This window comes from Daphnia pulex, chromosome 1, assembly GCF_021134715.1.
Source record: "Daphnia pulex isolate KAP4 chromosome 1, ASM2113471v1".
Lineage (NCBI taxonomy): Eukaryota > Metazoa > Arthropoda > Branchiopoda > Diplostraca > Daphniidae > Daphnia > Daphnia pulex.
This window is the reverse complement of record NC_060017.1, coordinates 3,468,784-3,485,900: the sequence shown is the minus strand read 5'-3', so window position 1 is coordinate 3,485,900 and position 17,117 is coordinate 3,468,784. Positions and strand designations below refer to the sequence as shown.

The following is a 17,117-nucleotide window of genomic DNA, read 5'->3' as shown; positions in this document are numbered from 1 at the left end:
CGTTTACGAGTTTTTCTTATTTCAAAGTGCAATAAGGTCATAATCTGGGTTGTGGTCAAATTTCCTTTCTTTCCCTTCGCTGCGAGCCTGAGGAGCGATAAGATTCCGGATGAAGAAAATCTGATAAGACTTTTTTCTCCGCACATGCTGTACACGTTACTTAACCCAAAGAAAAAGGTTTTTTAGAGACGGAGAAAAGTTATCTTGAAATCAAGCCAAAACTTTTAGGAAGAAAATTGTTCCTAGAGAAAAAAGTTCCCAAAGAACTTTGTCAGCAGTTAGCTCCCTTAAATAGGAAACGAAAGGGCTGCAATATTCAGGAGAAAACGTCCGAGTGAATTAATTATTACGACATTTTCATGTCAATAATGTCGTGTTTTCATAGCTTAAAATGAATGAGCTTGCGTCACGCACGAGAAAATACTCGAAAAATATAGGAAAGTCTAAATAAGGAAGGCTGCATGGCCATATTCTACCCATATTTTGGTTCTTATGGACAATGGTCTCTGTGATCAGACCTTCCCGACCATGAAACAATAAAACTCATTTTCAGCTTTTAAAAATTCGTTTTTGAGATGAAATTTCATTGAACAATGTGCTTTAATATAATTAAAAGCATTTTATTATCTATTCTTTTTCCTACTGATCCGCACAAACGAATTAAAAGTAAAAGAATCACGAAAATCGGACTTGCGACGACGAATCGAATTGGAGGAAGATGATATAAGCAGACTAGATTGACTATTGTTTCATTACATGTGCTCTTATTGTTCCATCAACCATGGGTTCTAATAGAAATATCAGCAACCACTTTTTCGCAGCTGTGAGCATTGGCTCAGAACTTGAATTGCGTGAAATACTGGAGGCGGAAGGACGGGAAATTACGATCGATGCAGCCCAATCGTACAATGAACAGGGGGAAACTCCGCTACTGGTGGCCATCCGCCGCAAACACATCGGCGTCGTCAAATTCTTGGTCAGTGAACTGAAAGTCGACATTGGTCAAAGCGGTAGATTTACTTGGAAAGGCCTTGATCACTCACAAATTCCACCGCTATTCGCGGCCATCATTTCCGGCCAAGTTGCCATCGTCGACTACCTTATTAGCGTCGAAAATTTGGATACACCGTCGATCCCTATGAGTTCCATCATGTCGAGCTCCATCAGTCGACAAGAGAAGATAGACGCGCTTGAACTGATGGGTTCTGCCTACATTTTCTACGGAGAAGAGACGGCCCGTGGATTCGGACTGCCCTGCTGGATGCAAGCCATGACTCTTCGTCAGTCGACAACTAGAGGCCAGCCGGAGATACCCAAGAATCTCCATCATCCTTCAGAACTTGTTCGCAAAGCCATGGGTGACGCTGTTGAGTTTAATACGCCCCAGCAGTTGCACCTGTTGACCAACGAACCGCACATGCAGCTCATTACTCAAGCTAATATCGTGAGCAACCGGATTCTCAAGAAAATCAGTCCCGGTACTAATCCCTGTACTTGCACGCAATTGCTGAGTTGTAGTAGACATTACTGGACAGAGAGTGAGTACGGTCGTGTCATAAGCATTACTATGCTCATTTTGGAGTCGTTTGACCTGAGCGACGAGGATCAGTACTTTGATGGGATGAATGACATCATCAACAGCGCACTCACCATCGTGTCCAACAGTTTTTTGATGCTGCGGCGAGAGTCGGCAAACACCAATGGCCATGAAGAGCTTTCCTTTGCTAATCTGATGAAGGTCGTCGATTTCGCTTTCGCACATTGTCGTTCACGGACGAATGAGCCATTTCGAGCCAGAACAATGGACAGCATGAACGAATGGGCACTTTGGCCAGAGAACTACATTGGCGATTTGATCGTTTTACTACACGACATGGACTTGAGCCAGCAGGAGAAACATCTTTTCAGGCAGAGCATTTTTCGTTTCATTTCACTGGATCACAGGAGCTCCTACCAGCGAAATCTGCTGCACATGATTTGCTTGATGCCAGTTATCCCGAACGATGTTATTCAGCTCTTGCTTGAACTTGGAGCCGACCCCAATGCGACTGACGAGGATGGAAATACGGCGCTTCATTTGCTGGCCAAGAATCAGTGGACACATTTCAATACGAATGCAGCTCGGATCCTCATGGATTTCGGAGGACATCTCGACCATGCCAATAAATTCGGTACCACCGTAATTGAACGACTCAAATATCGGATGCGCTGTCTGATCCGTCAGGGAAGTTTCGACGCTAGCTTGCAAGCCCTTATCAATCGCGTGCTTCCGCTGAGCTGCTGCAGTGCCCGAGTCATCCGCCAAAACCAAATTGACATTCGAGCGCTTCCGTCCAGTCTGCAGGAATTTGTCCGCCGACATTAAACTATTTCTTCGTGAAAACCACGGTGTCTAAATTACAGAATGATGAATTGTTAATTCTTTTGAATGTCGAATAATCTGAAAATACAAAATAAACAAAATTGTGTTGGTTACTTTTTCTAGTTAAGACAACCATGAAATAAGTCAAGGTTTTATTTGTTTAGCAACTCCGTTTCACTTCAGCTTGTTGACAAAGAGTATTTGGAAAGCGTTCAAGTGTTGAGCAAACGAATGATTTGCTAGAAGACTATATTTGATAAATGTAAAGAAAGGTACCGCCAAAAACCCAAACAGAAAAACAACATTTCTTTGTTTAACAATAAGAGAATTACCCGACTATCTGCGCAAAGTTCTATAAAATTACACAGTCCTTTTTTGGTTGACGTGGTCTTTCGGCTGGTTGAGGCATTGGAGCACGTCTAATGGGTTCCACTGGAGGGAATACTACCCTTTCAGGAACCACTGGAGGAAATACTGGTCTTTCAAGAACCAACGGTCGTTGTGGTACATATTGTGGAATGGGCCTATAATCAACTGGCCTGTCGATTTCAACATGGCGAGGAGGTACTCGAGGAACGGGTCTATAATCTACTGGCCTGGGGTATTCAAACGGACGAAGTGGTACTCGAGTAGCTGGAGGCGTGAAATCTTCAGGGCGGATGACAATATTTAAGTGTTTCAAATTAATCGACACCGAGTCGATGACTGCTTGACGTTCAGTAGGATCCGGGCAATGCGACATTAAATACTTGACTATTCCTTCCTTGCGACGCTTGCAGTTTACCATTTCAATTTGATCTGTGGGAGTGTAAAGTTGGCCGGGAACGACGTTCTTCGGGCATCTGACGACGTGAGCGTGATTTCTCTGGTCATCAACGCAATCCTCGAGGCAAAAGAAACAGAAATGGGTTTTGCATTGTTGATTCCAGCACTGAAGGGCCGAGCAGCCTTCGTAGTCGAAAAAGGCCTAAAATTTCCCAAAATGATTGATAAATTGGAGATGGATTACACTATAATATAAGCCAATTGTAACTTACTGTGCGGCAGCGCGGGCATCGCAATGTGCAAATTTCTTCCAAAATATATTGGCGATGTTTGGACGTGTCGGCTATAGGCGTGAAACCAGCCAAGTCTACTTCACTAGGATTGATGATGATTTCCAAGTCTTTTAAATCTCTTTCGATTGAGTGAAGGACTGAAGAACGTAGTCCACGATCAGAACACGTTCTCATCAAATACTGGACGATGGCTCTCTTCCTCGATTCCCTGTGCACAGTGTTCTTCTGCGAGGCACTTATAAATACTCCCTGACCGGTATTCTTCGGGCAACTTCTTACGTGACTATGAGCATCATTGCCACAATCCTCAAGGCAGAAGAAACAGAAACCCGCTTTGCATGGGCAATACAGAGCGCAGCAGCCAACAAAATCGACAAAAACCTGTTGAGAGAAGATAAGGATATAAGATGTTATTACTAGCTACAGAAATAATTTGCAATTACCGCTCTGCAACGAGGACAACGTAGATTGCACAATTCGTCCAGAATGTAAAGGCGGTGAAAACCAACGTCTTTGTTATCACCTAATTGGTTTGCAGCACACGTAACTCCTCTATGGCGTTCAACGGGTTTCCTCAACGTATTGCAACAGGTACGACAGTAATGAAGATTGCATTGATCACAAAAGACCGTGTCTCCGCCGCTTACTCTCTGCTCTTTCTCTTCAAGTTTCGACTCCTTGATTGGTATGTACCTTTCATCATAAATAAAATAAAATAAACATTTCCCGTGAAATTGTGAAATAAAAAAAAGTACTCACTGTTCACATCCAGTTTTGAAACAGGATTGGTACTTGTCCTTAGATTTTGGGTCAAGCAGTATTGCATTAATAGCAGTCTCAGCGATTTTTTCTACGACATTAGCTGGAGCGATCGCTTGAATGTCTTTTAAGCAAACCTTGGCCCCGCATCCTTCAGCTGGACATATAATTGGATATGGGACTGTTTCTTGGTTAAGCATGTGCTTAATGCATTCTGAGCAGTATTTATGGGCGCACATCTAGAAATAGAAGACGGAAGTTTGAAATTATTCACTCAAACAATATAATAAAATAGTCTACGACAATCTAATTACCTGGAGAAATGTAGGATTTTCTAGCGGAGAAAAACATAGCCCGCAATCCCCAATGTCAATGTCGCCTCTCGGTTGAATAATGTGATCTTTCAAATCGTATTTCAGTTTTTCAATTCCATCTTCCCGTACCGGTTGCGTACAGGCGGTTGTACAACAATCGGAGCTCATCACGTAATCCGGGGTTACGATACTTAGCCAAATTTTTTCCCACGACGTTCAAACTAGTTTTACGAACAATCAGGGGAACATCGATGCGAAGTAACTTGAGAGTTTTAACTAGATTGTCCAATTTTTGGCTGATTTCTTGCCGTTCCGTCTCGCTGCCGTAAATTCTAATCGTTTTAGTGGCAGCATTGAAGTGAAGATATCCCGGTTTGGCGTCAAAAGCTGAAAGCTGTTTCTGACCGTAGTGAGTGAAAAACAGCTGAAACTCACTGTTTCTGTAGAATCGAAATTGTAGGAAATCGTCCAATTTCTTGCGAATATCATCAATGTTTTCCGCCCGCGGGACTTCTAGATGAAGCCACACATGAGTGGTTGGCCTAGTTTCGAACTTGCAGAAGACATCTTTTGTTTTCAGATTTTTCACATATTCTTCGATTTCTTTTTGTCGGAATTCCCACAAATTCTTTTCCAGTCTGAGGCTTGTTTTGATTTGAGCTTTCAGTCTGACCGGTTGATTAATGAGGGTGCTAGCACACAATCTAGATATGTAAATCATTTCAATTTGGTCCATCGATTCATATCTGGCACGGATGGTAATCAATTTCCGTTTGGGATCTTTGCGAACAAAAGTCTTCATAACTTTATCCGAAAGCGGTAAAAGTTCATTATTCTTGGCGTAGTCAAGTATTAAATCCGTTTCTTCCGTCTTGGTTGAAGGTAAGTAATGAGGATGTTCAAATTTCAATTCACCTCCTCGAATAATTTTGATGTAAGTTGGCTTTGGACATCCGTACCTGTTGAGCTCGTTTTCCACGTCTACTTCATCAAACATAGCAGGAAGTCGATTGGCGTAGAGAACGTATGTCATCCTAACATTGAAAGGATTGGCTTGTTTGATGAAATATCCACCTTCTTCTGTCGGATTGTAAATTGACGAGCTGTTATTGGGAGCTTTAGATTTTGAAGGGCGGAAACCTAGACATCCTAGACGTATCGTAAGATTCGCATCTTCCATTGAATTGTACATGATGATGGAACTGTTCAGTGACGGTGCGATGGCGAAAGTGATGGTCAACCAAGCTTCCGACTCTTTATAGACTGACGGGCGGTTACTAAGAGCAGGAGAACATTCCAGTCTACCCCGGACACCGCCACCGGCCGATAGTTCCTATACAAAAATAAAATATACGACATTAATATAAGGAATTTTGCACAAAGCAAGTGACAAATTACCTGAAGGGCTGTCGCAGCTTTATAGGGATCGTCAAATACAATCCGGGCAGTCTTATTCTGTTGATCGGAATTTTTTGGCAAGAAGAAAACATTCCGGAATGAATCCTTTGTAGACTGGCTTAATTTTTGACGGACAATTAAGTCCACATCTGACAAGTTCCACGAATTGAGCACGTTGCGTACGTTGATGCCGACGTAGTTGCCATAAAACAGCAATAGTTTGGCTTCTCCACCACAGCCCCAGACAATTCGCGTTTCTCCAACAACTGGATCTTCTCTTATCTCCATTTCTAGTTCTGTCTTCCGGGATTCCACTTTACGCGATAATTCACTGAGGCCAGAAAAATGATTAGTTTTTCTCTACTACTATCAAACAGGAGGTAGTTTTTTAACTTTACCTGTTAACGAAGTTGCATGCGTGTGGTTTACACCAAGCAACAAGGGCGTCATTATCGTAATCACTGTGAACTAGACAGTCGAGCTCTTGGTTAAGTTCATCCACATTGCGATTAGCCGGGCCGAGAATAAAACGGAGAATTCCCCGAGACACTGGAGTGACCCGAGTTTCTTTAATATTGACCTGAGTGGCTCTCTCTTCGTAAAGGGCATGAAGGGCTCCGTTCTCTTGACGAATCCATTCCATATCAATAGGCGTTATTTGCAAGGCATATGTCTTTGAAGTTCGCAGAATACTTTGGTATATTATAACCTACGGAGTCGAAAACACAGGAATTTAATGATCAGACGTTATCATTTGAAAAAAAAAATGGGAAAAATGTTTTACTTGAGGTGGTTCTTTATGGCGAAAGAAAACAGAACCAGGATGGACATATGTCATAGTATCCGCTCTGAGAGCCACGTAATTTTTATTGACTTGATAGGCAACGTTTAGAACGAAGGCCTGGGCGATTAGTTTTTGAAGTTCTTCCTCAGTCGCCTGCCGATCCTGATTGGTTTTCTTCCAAATGTGAGAAGCGCTTCTCTTGAGATGCAATTGGATTTCATGAGAAGTCGACAAAGCCATATTCATTGCTTTATTGTTAATGTAGTTTTGCATGCACCATGCTTTGGCAGCCATAAGAAATTGTTTAGTAAGTATTTAAAAAATTTCAAACAGAATGAATTATATAAATCTTACTTTTCAGAGAAGGATCGGCTTCTTTTCGCGTGAGCCATTCAGTAAAGACCTGATAACTAGAAAATATGTCTCCCCTATCACTGAAGTACTTCTTCTTGGCTTCATCTGAAGCTTGGCGAGTTTCATCATCTCCGCCACGCCAAAACACCATGCTCGTTACAGAGAAGAGACCAGCTAAAATGGTAGCCGCTTTTCCTAATGAATTAATTACATGTTCATTAATAACTTTTAGAGAGCTACATATTCAAGCTAGACATACCAAGTCCTTTGGAACAGGAGTAATAAATCATATGAGCGATCCCTGGATCAATCTGCAGATCACCGATGAGATGGCCAAGCGGAGTAAGATTTTGTCGGTGATCCAATGCTCCCAACAAACTTAATTCTTCAGTGGCCGCCTCTAGAGCGACACTGTCAGGCTTTTCTAGCCAATGGAAATCAATCGGATCGACCCGCATCGCCTAATATGAGAAAACAACGTTTGTTTTATTCAAACAAATTTTAAAAAATATTAGTACGTCTTTTTATTTTTTATGATAAACCTTCAATAAGGTGACGGTGATGCTCAAAGGACGTAAGAATATTTCCGCTTTGTCATACTTTGCCAGGGAATTGTATTCGTCTTCGCTATACATCCGGTAACAGATGCCTGGTCCTGTTCGACCTGCCCTTCCTTTGCGTTGTTCAGCAGAGGCCGATGAGATCATCATTTCCTTTATGAAATTATAAGTCATCAAATGTCAAAGCATTGCTTAATTGAGAAAGGAGAATTATTTTCCAAACCTTGAGGCTCGTGATATTCCGAGCGCTATCAAAAACTAGATTCTTAGTCAGTCCACTGTCCACAATAAATTTCACGCCATCGATTGTGACCGATGTTTCGGCTATGTCGGTGGAAAAGATGACCTTTTGCACATCTGGCGTTTTTTGGAACACCAATTGTTGTTCTTTGGGCGTTTGCTTTCCGTACAAAGAGTAAGCGACAATTTTTTTCGCCCTGGAAGCGCTGGGTTTGATGGACGCTGAAAACTTTTGCGTTGCCCATTCTACCTAATGAAATAAGGAAATACAATTCAGAGTCTCAATATTGTCATAAAATTATAATTCTTACTTCATTTTGTCCTGATAAAAAACACAAAATATCCCCAGACTGATGTTCGTTGCAAATCGTGATTGCCTGTTTGACCACAGCTTCGATGACTTTGCCGTTATCACGGTCAAAAGGGCGATAAATGACCTCTACAGGAAATAGTCGGCCGGGGATATCAATGACGGGACAGCCGCCTAAGTACTCCGAGAACAAATTTGTGTCAATCGTTGCGGAGGTGACGATCACTTTCAAATGGGGCCATAGATGGATTTTTCTCTTGAGGACACCAAGTAAAACATCCGTAGTGATCGTCCGGCTGTGAGCTTCGTCTACGATAACTGCAGCACAATTCTGAAATGGATCCTCTTTTGATACCCTGGATTCAAAATAAATCTTGTTAAAATCTACAGTAAATACATGCATATTTTTAAAATTACTCTGCTTGAGTGAGTTGATTTAGAAGGACAGTTTCCGTCATGTATTGGATGCGATTATTCAAGTGAAGTCGATTTTCACCTCCCACATGATAACCGACCCATTTCTTCGACTCTGTTGATTCTTTACCTGCCGCAAATTCAAATGCAACTCTTTGCGCCAAAGTAACAGCTGCAATTTTTCTTGGTTGAGTGCAAATTACCTACAAGTAGAAGTCACAAAATTAGAATACAGCTCATCATTAAGAATAAATAATGAACTTACAAACTGTCTTTCGAACTGAGGCATATCAGCCAAATATTGCGTTAATTGCGTACTCTTGCCTGATCCCGTTTGACCCATTACAACAACAAACTGATTATTATTGACGGCATTCTCAAAATCTTGCCTCTTCGATAAAGCTGGAAGGGGTGTAGTGAGCCGGAATATTTCGCGCTTCTTGCGGATCTCTGAATCGGCGCACATGGAAGCTCGCTGGAAGCCAAACTGGGCACCATTCTTTTGCATTTCCAACTCGTCGATTTTGGACTCGAGAATAATGACATGTGGCATACTTTCTTGATGCTTACTTGCTTTGTTTTTCCCATTTTCCTATAAACATTAAGTTATATTATGAACAATATTTAAAAATAAATACAACTTTTGCGCGTACCTGATTTTTCTTTAACCGATCCACGGCAGATTTTAGCTCTGAAATACGTGTTTCACATCCCGTTACTAAGAATTGGAACTGAGTTAAAACATCTGGTTCTGCTAAAGTCTGAATTGCTATTGGATTCGTTTTATTAGCCGGTTGGGCAGTTTTTCGTAAATGTTTTTCATTCCTCGGTCGCCTTGTTCCTAAAATGAGAAACAAAACATTGGCATAAGCCAAATTTACAATCACCCACATTAACTATTCTATATGAATCAATCAAATTATGTTGTGAAGCAAATTAATGTAATGAATGCAAGCATTAAATAGAGAGAGGCACTAGAAAATTAGATTTCCATATTCAAAAAGTGGATAACTTACTTTGACCACGTGTTTTATTCATGGATATGGAAGCATTTTTGTTGATTGTTTCAGAATCTTTTTTAATGTGCCTTTGATCTTCAGACATTGGGGTGCTTTGAATGATTGTTGGAATATTAGATATTCCAGCACTGAAAACATTTTAAACATAAAAAACACACTTGAAAAAACTGAGTAAATGCTGCACCGGTCTCATCATTTTAAAATAAATGGTGGTGTACTCACTATTGACTTGACTCGTACGTTTTCCCATGTTTCAAAACAATACTCGTGATGGCCGGATTTTCCTCCTCTGCTGAGCAGCGACACTGATCTAGGAATATGCACGGAATAACAAGTTGGTTCACATCAGCAACAGCCGAAGCCATGGTACCGGCAGACACTAGAGTTCTCGCTGAACCATTATGACGACGCAACCTTATCGTAACTAGCGGATATTATCCTCGACGTATAAAATGAAACGTATGTGAACTAGGAGATAAAAGATATCGCAGAGCACTACTTACAAGCGTCAAACGTTGAATCCAGTGTATGCGAACTGCGAAGAGAAACGCGAGGACGTCCATAGCGCGTCTGATTACAAGGCCAGTATGTCTCAAATGCCTTTGAGTGTTTTAAAAAGGGGGAAAGAGGGGAAGATAGACTAAACTGTCAGCACGTGCATGTTGAAATCTTTTCTTTTGTCTACTGTGAGTCTGTGACCAAAGCAACAGTCATCTAGCGTGATTTTCACGAACGTAAAGTAAAGTCGCCGTTGAGCTCATTCCTTAAATTTGTCACGAACAGCTACTTTTGCGATTTAAGACGAACGAAGACTGCAGAACACAAATCTGCGGAGAATTTTTTAACTTCTTATGAGTATAAAAAATTGTGAAGTAATAAAAAAACACAATTTCATTTTATTTTTTTACTTTCAACTAACAGAGATGAGAGAGCTCAATAAAATTGAAAATAAATGTCTCAGATTGTCGCAACTTTAATTTTTATTTCAAGTGATAAAGAGACTGATATATTAAAAGAACAATGTCTAAACAGTCATTTTTTATAAGACAAGCGATTTCGTAAACATGGCTTGTTATTATCAGGGCGAAAGGTCCATAGAACAATGCCAGTTCGTTAATAGCCTGATGCATATCAATGTTTTCTTATCACTAGATTTAGTGATAAGAATAACTATGGGATGAATAAATAAGGAAATAAGCTCCTAAAACATTCTTTGTCATTAGCAGACTAATAATATATGTTGAAGACGTCAATTCGTTGCAACCGTGATTCCAAAAATGTTACATATAATATCTTTGATCATCTGTTTAATGGTTGCCATTGCTGTGCCGGTTACTCCGCAAGGATTGGATTTCACGCTTTACATTTGCACCAGTCCGGGAAATTGTCAGCCCGAACAGACACGTTTCTTAGCAGATTGGAACTTAGTCTGCGAAGATCAAGTGACATGTAACGAGGTATAAGAACGCTTTCCCTTCAGCCTATGATTTAGTAAATTAATTCTATAATAAAATATAATAAATTGGCAATAATTTATTTAGACAGTCCCCTTAGAAATGTATGAAAAACAACTCCATGTTACCATTACCAATGGTGATCAAGTGACGTTCGCGCACTACCAAAGAGGCGGCGCCAGGCTCTTTATGGGGAGCGGAGACCAGTAAATCTCATAGCAATGGAATTCAGAAAACTTTATTGATATTCATATTTAAAAAAATTATACGTTTTTTAATAAGATATAAAATGTTTTACCCTCTGAATCGGGAGATCACCTTTGACGTGGATATGTCGACAGTCGGTTGTGGCAGGAACGCGGCCGCAGGTTTCCATGCAATGCCAGCGGATGGAGGTCATGCGGAATTCGGATATGCTGGAGCTATTTACGGAACTGGATTTTGTGATGGGCAGGACGATCCTCCAAATTGCCTTGAAATGGACATTATAGAAGCAAATAGTCTGGCCACCATGTTTACGGCTCATCCGTGTAACGCCACTGCCGGAAAATGCAGTGCTTACGGATGCGGACTCAATTCTTATCCGCTGGGGCACAAAGACTTTTACGGTCGTGGGTCGAATTATGCAGTAGACACGACTAAACCATTTACAATCATCACTCGATTCATTACAACCGACGGAATGGACACGGGTGATCTAAAGGAAGTCCAACAGCTTTACGTTCAAAACGGCCAAATGATTTTCACACCTGAGGTATTAATAATGACAGATTAAATTCGTTTCGTTACCAAACATTAAGAGTTGTGTTGTCATTGCCACGGAATTTTTATTGCAAGGTTGAGGGAGGTTTTTCAACCCTTTCGGATGAATTTTGTGATTATCATTACATTCCAACATTCCCGCCAGGATACGAAGACTATTTCCATGGAATCACTGATGGAGTGACTCCCGGCATGAAGAAAGGAGTTGTATTAATTTTTGGTCTTTGGGGGGATGCAGATGATACTTATATGGGGTGGCTTGACCAAGAACCCTATGGACCATGTCCGGTTGAACCAAATAATCCCAATTCTACGGTAACTTTTTCTAACGTTAGATTCGGCCCGATTGGCTCTACTGCTTAATGAGCTTCAAATGATTCAAACGAAACTGTACCCAGCTCTGGCTATCTTCCTTGGAAATATATTTTAATCATGCAAGTAAATGAAAGAGAATTTCTTAATGACAAAAACATCTCTTTGAAGAAAAAATTAAGATTCATATGTTGGTTAAAATTTTCGACAATTCCAAGTATTTACATGTATGTTTTTACATGTATACAATTTAGGCCTACACGGTATGTCAGTATAAAACCAACTAATACCTATCTCCACTGCCGAGAATTAATTAGCCTATGTTTTACAAACATTTTGCCTATATAGTTTTCCTTGTCGTCACTAATAGGCAAGAATTATTCTCTCTTAACTTTTTTAAGAAGTTTTTAGTTCTGATAATAATAGGAAAAAACACAATTCCATAATTTTCATTACTTTCAACAATAGAGCTCTAAAAACATTGAAGTTAAATGCCCCAGATTGTCCCAACTCCGATTTTATTTCGGTTGATAAAGAAACTGAAAATAATTTTAAAATACAATCAACACATAAAACATCATCATTTTTATAAGATAAGCGATTTCGTAAACATGGCATATTGAAAATCAAGTTCATCAAACATTAAACGCGAGTTTGTTAATAGCCTGATAATGCTTATCGATGGTTTCTTATCACTAGAGTTATAGTGTGTGATAAACAAAATAATGAGTGTTGAACAGACTAATTAGAGACGTTGAAGACGTCAATTCGTTGTGATTCCAAAAATGAAGTCTATAATATCTTTGATCACCTGTGTTATGGTGACGATTGCTGTGCCGGTTACTCCACAAGGATTGGATTTTACACTTTACATTTGCACTAGTCCGGGAAATTGTCAGCCCGAACAAACACGTCTAATAGCAGATTGGAAATTAGTCTGCGAAGATCAAATGACATGTAACGAGGTATAAGAACGTTCCCTCTCCTTAAAATCTAATAAAATAATTCTATCGATATCAAATTTGTAATAATTTATTCAGACAGTCCCCCTAGAAATTTATGAAAAAGAACTTCGTGTTACTATCACGAATGGTGATGAAATGACGTTCGCGCACTACCAAAAGGGCGGCGCCAGGCTTTTTATGGCGAACGAAGACCAGTAAATCTCACAGCAATGCAATTCAGAAATTTTGTTTGACATTTATACAAAATAATTGTGTATACTTTATTTTCTTAGATATAAAATGTTTTACCCCCTGAATCGGGAGATTACCTTTGACGTGGAAATGTCGACATTCGGTTGTGGCAGGAACGCGGCCGCAGGTTTCCATGCAATGTCAGCGGATGGAGGTCATGCGGAATTCGGATACGCTGGAGCTATGTACGGAACTGGATTTTGTGATGGGCAGGACGATCCTCCAAATTGCCTTGAAATAGACCTTATGGAAGCAAATAGTTTTGCCACCATGTTTACGGCTCATCCGTGTAACGCCACTGCCGGAAAATGCAATGCCTATGGATGCGGACTCAATGCTTATCCGATGGGACACAAGGACTTTTACGGTCGTGGGTCAAATTATACAATAGACACGACTAAACCATTTACAATCATCACTAGATTCATTACAACCGACGGAATGGACACGGGTGATCTAAAGGAAATCCAACGGCTTTACGTTCAAAACGGCCAAATGATTTTCACACCTGAGGTATTAATAATGGCAGTTTGAATCCATTTCGTTACCAAACATTAAGAGTTGTGTTGTCATTGCCACGCAATTTTTATTTCAAGGTTGAGGGAGGTTTTTCAACCCTTTCGGATGAATTTTGTGATTATCATTACATTCCAACATTCCCGCCAGGATACGAAGACTATTTCCATGGAATCACTGATGGAGTGACTCCGGGCATGAAGAAAGGAGTTGTATTAATTTTTGGTCTTTGGGGGGATGCAGATGATACTTATATGGGGTGGCTTGACCAAGAACCCTATGGACCATGTCCGGTTGAACCAAATAATCCCAATTCCACCGTATCTTTTTCTAACGTTAGATTCGGTCCGATTGGCTCTACTGCTTTATGAGCTTCAAATGATTCAAACGAAACTGTATTCCCGACAGCTGCCCAACAGTGGCTTTCTTACTTCTAAATATACTTTAACAATGCAACTAACTGAGAGAGAATGTTTTAATGATAAAAACATCTCTTTGTAGAAAAAATCAAGATTCATCTGTTTAAAATTTTCGACTATTCAAAGTATTTACGACCATGTTTAGGCCTATACAACATATACCAAGACATATACGGTATATGTCAGTATATAACCGACTATCTACCCATCGTGATCTACCTATCGACACGATATCAGAAAATCGAACGTATTGCACAAAAATAGTTATCGTAAGAAAAACGAAATGCAGAGAATTAATAATGTGAAATGTCTTACAATTTTTTTTTTTTGCTTTTTTAGTGTTCCTCGTCGTCACTATATTATGCAAGAATGGTTCTCTCTAAACTTTTGAGAAGTATTTAAGGTCTGTAATAATAGGGAAAAAAAAAACACCATTACATATTTTTTTTTAGTTTCATATTATAGAGCTAAAAGAGCTCTAACAAATTGAAAGTACAAATGCCCCAGATTGCCCCAAGTCCCATTTCATTTCGATTAATAAAGAAATTGAAAATAAATAATGTACGCAGTCAAAACTATGTGGCATAAGTACTTAGTACCATTAATTGTCTCGGTGTTTCCCCACCTATTAAGCATCACCCAACGACCAACCTTGCATCCATGCTATCAGTGCGACCATGGTCCGAGTATCAGTCCCTCCGCAATCACCCTGACTATATTTCAGCCCTTTTTACATTCTCTTGGCCAGTTTCTGCTGCCATCTACCAAAGGCAGCAGAAACGGCATACATTTAAACAGCCATAAAGACATGGATACTGAGACAATGACATGCTGGACATGCTGGACACTCTCACCAGCTGGACATAGAATAGTGACCTGACCCGTAGAGCGTATAGAGCGAAGACATAGGACACTGATCCGTAGAGCCTGTATGGTCATTTGAATGACCGTCCGTTAGAATGCAGCAAACGCTGGCCAAAAAGACTGTTAAAAAAAAAACTAAAAAAGGGCTGAAATATGTAGTCAAGGGTGATAGCGGGTGAATTGATAACATAACTGGGTTACAAGGTTGGGTGATGCTTAATAGCTGGGTGGAGGGACGAATAATGGCACTAGTACTATAATTGTCATACAAAATAATCATTTTTATAAGATATACGATTTCGTAAACATGGCTTGTTGATTATCAAGTCCAACAAACATTAAACGCGAGTTTGTTAATAGCCTAATAATTGCTTATCTATATGGTTTCTTATCACTAGAGTTTTAGAGTATGATAAACAAAATAATGAGTGTTGAACAGACTAATTAGAGACGTTAAAGACGTCAATTCGTTGCAACCGTTATTCCAAAAATGTTGCATATAAAATCTTTGATCACCTGTTTGATGGTGGCTATTGCAGTGCCAGTTACTCCGCAAGGATTGGATTTTACGCTTTACATTTGCACCAGTCCGGGAAATTGTCAGCCCGAACAAACACGCCTAATAACAGATTACTTCTATGTCTGCGAAGATCAAGTAACATGTAACGAGGTATGGTATGTAACATTCCTCCTCCCTATATAATTTAGAAAATTTTTCTATATAAAATATAAAAAAATTGGCAAACATTTATTTAGACAGTCCCGTTAGAAATGTATGAAGAACAAGTCCATGTTACCATTACGAATGGTGATGAAATGACGTTCGCGCACTACCAAAGGGGCTCCTCCAAGCTCTTTATGGCGAGCGGAGACCAGTAAATCTCATAGCAATGCAATTCAAAAAAACTTGTTTGATATTCACGTATTAGAATATTGTAATTTATTCTATTAGATATAAAATGTTTTACCCTCTGAATCGGGAGATCACCTTTGACGTGGATATGTCGACAGTCGGTTGTGGCAGGAACGCGGCCGCAGGTTTCCATGCAATGTCAGCGGATGGAGGTCATGCGGAATTCGGATACGCTGGAGCTATGTACGGAACTGGTATTTGTGGTGGGCAGGACGATCCTCCAAATTGCCTTGAAATGGACATTATAGAAGCAAATGGTCTGGCCACCATGTTTACGGCTCATCCGTGTAACGCCACTGCCGGAAAATGCAGTGCTTACGGATGCGGACTCAATGCTTATCCGCTGGGGTACAAAGACTTTTACGGTCGTGGGTCGAATTATGCAGTAGACACGACTAAACCATTTACAATTATCACTCGATTCATTACAACCGACGGAATGGACACGGGTGATCTAAAGGAAGTCCAACAGCTTTACGTTCAAAACGGCCAAATGATTTTCACACCTGAGGTATTATAATTAATACAGGTTGAATCCGTTTCGTTACGAAACATTAACAATTGTGTTGTCATTGCCACGCAATTTTTATTTCAAGGTTGAGGGAGGTTTTTCAACCCTTTCGGATGAATTTTGTGATTATCATTACATTCCAACATTCCCGCCAGGATACGAAGACTATTTTCACGGAATCACTGATGGAGTGACTCCCGGCATGAAGAAAGGAGTTGTATTAATTTTTGGTCTTTGGGGGGATGCAGATGATACTTATATGGGGTGGCTTGACCAAGAACCCTACGGACCTTGTCCGGTTGAACCAAATAATCCCAATTCTACCGTAACTTTTTCGAACGTTAGATTCGGTCCGATTGGCTCTACTGCTTAATGAGCTTCAAATGATTCAAACGAAACTGTACCCAGCTGTGGCTATCTTCCTTGGAAATATATTTTAATCATGCAAGTAAATGAGAGATGAATGTCTGAATGACAAAAACATCCCTTTGTAGAAAAAATTAATATTCATCTGATGGAAAAAAAATTTCGACAATTCCAAGTATTTACATGTTACCATGTATACAATTTAAGCCTACACACGTTATGTCAGTACAAG

At 40.1% G+C, this 17,117-nt stretch overlaps 4 protein-coding genes across 8 annotated transcripts; 3 read left to right on the top strand and 1 right to left on the bottom strand.

The window, feature by feature from the left end:
• The first annotated feature begins 781 nt into the window (after positions 1–781).
• On the top strand, positions 782–2,428 carry LOC124195701 (protein fem-1 homolog A-A-like). Its single transcript, XM_046590249.1, has one exon. The coding sequence runs from the start codon at positions 782–784 to the stop codon at positions 2,363–2,365; it is 1,584 nt and encodes a 527-aa protein (XP_046446205.1). The 3' UTR covers positions 2,366–2,428.
• A 1,855-nt stretch (positions 2,429–4,283) lies between these two features.
• LOC124195643 (ATP-dependent RNA helicase DEAH12, chloroplastic-like) lies at positions 4,284–10,203 on the bottom strand. 3 transcript variants are annotated; one of them, XM_046590161.1, is made up of 16 exons: positions 10,076–10,203; positions 9,795–9,986; positions 9,570–9,700; positions 9,207–9,394; positions 8,819–9,145; positions 8,557–8,756; positions 8,141–8,495; positions 7,813–8,079; positions 7,572–7,742; positions 7,289–7,490; positions 7,030–7,224; positions 6,676–6,965; positions 6,290–6,600; positions 5,892–6,222; positions 4,494–5,826; positions 4,284–4,418 (listed from the first exon to the last, which is right to left on the bottom strand). In XM_046590161.1, the coding sequence occupies exons 2-15, from the start codon at positions 9,935–9,937 to the stop codon at positions 4,603–4,605; spliced, it is 4,335 nt and encodes a 1,444-aa protein (XP_046446117.1). In that variant the 5' UTR covers positions 9,938–9,986; positions 10,076–10,203; the 3' UTR covers positions 4,284–4,418; positions 4,494–4,602. The 3 variants fall into 3 exon arrangements, with proteins under 3 accessions (XP_046446117.1, XP_046446125.1, XP_046446108.1); XM_046590169.1 differs by having other exon boundaries at positions 6,676–6,956; positions 9,795–10,201; XM_046590152.1 differs by having other exon boundaries at positions 9,795–10,200.
• A 556-nt stretch (positions 10,204–10,759) lies between these two features.
• On the top strand, positions 10,760–16,972 carry LOC124195733 (probable 1,4-beta-D-glucan cellobiohydrolase B). Of its 3 annotated transcripts, none has more exons than XM_046590309.1 (4): positions 10,760–11,029; positions 11,114–11,232; positions 11,309–11,780; positions 11,864–12,231. In XM_046590309.1, exons 1-4 carry the CDS (start codon positions 10,850–10,852, stop codon positions 12,149–12,151), a joined length of 1,059 nt encoding a protein of 352 aa, XP_046446265.1. In that variant the 5' UTR covers positions 10,760–10,849; the 3' UTR covers positions 12,152–12,231. The 3 variants fall into 3 exon arrangements, with proteins under 3 accessions (XP_046446265.1, XP_046446256.1, XP_046446247.1); XM_046590300.1 differs by lacking the exons at positions 11,114–11,232; positions 11,309–11,780; positions 11,864–12,231 and adding exons at positions 15,852–15,970; positions 16,048–16,519; positions 16,605–16,972 and having other exon boundaries at positions 10,780–11,029; XM_046590291.1 differs by lacking the exons at positions 10,760–11,029; positions 11,114–11,232; positions 11,309–11,780; positions 11,864–12,231 and adding exons at positions 15,523–15,765; positions 15,852–15,970; positions 16,048–16,519; positions 16,605–16,972.
• On the top strand, positions 12,827–14,272 carry LOC124195725 (probable endo-beta-1,4-glucanase celB). Its single transcript, XM_046590281.1, has 4 exons — positions 12,827–13,065; positions 13,141–13,259; positions 13,338–13,809; positions 13,893–14,272. The coding sequence occupies exons 1-4, from the start codon at positions 12,886–12,888 to the stop codon at positions 14,181–14,183; spliced, it is 1,062 nt and encodes a 353-aa protein (XP_046446237.1). The 5' UTR covers positions 12,827–12,885; the 3' UTR covers positions 14,184–14,272.
• Positions 16,973–17,117: the final 145 nt, after the last annotated feature.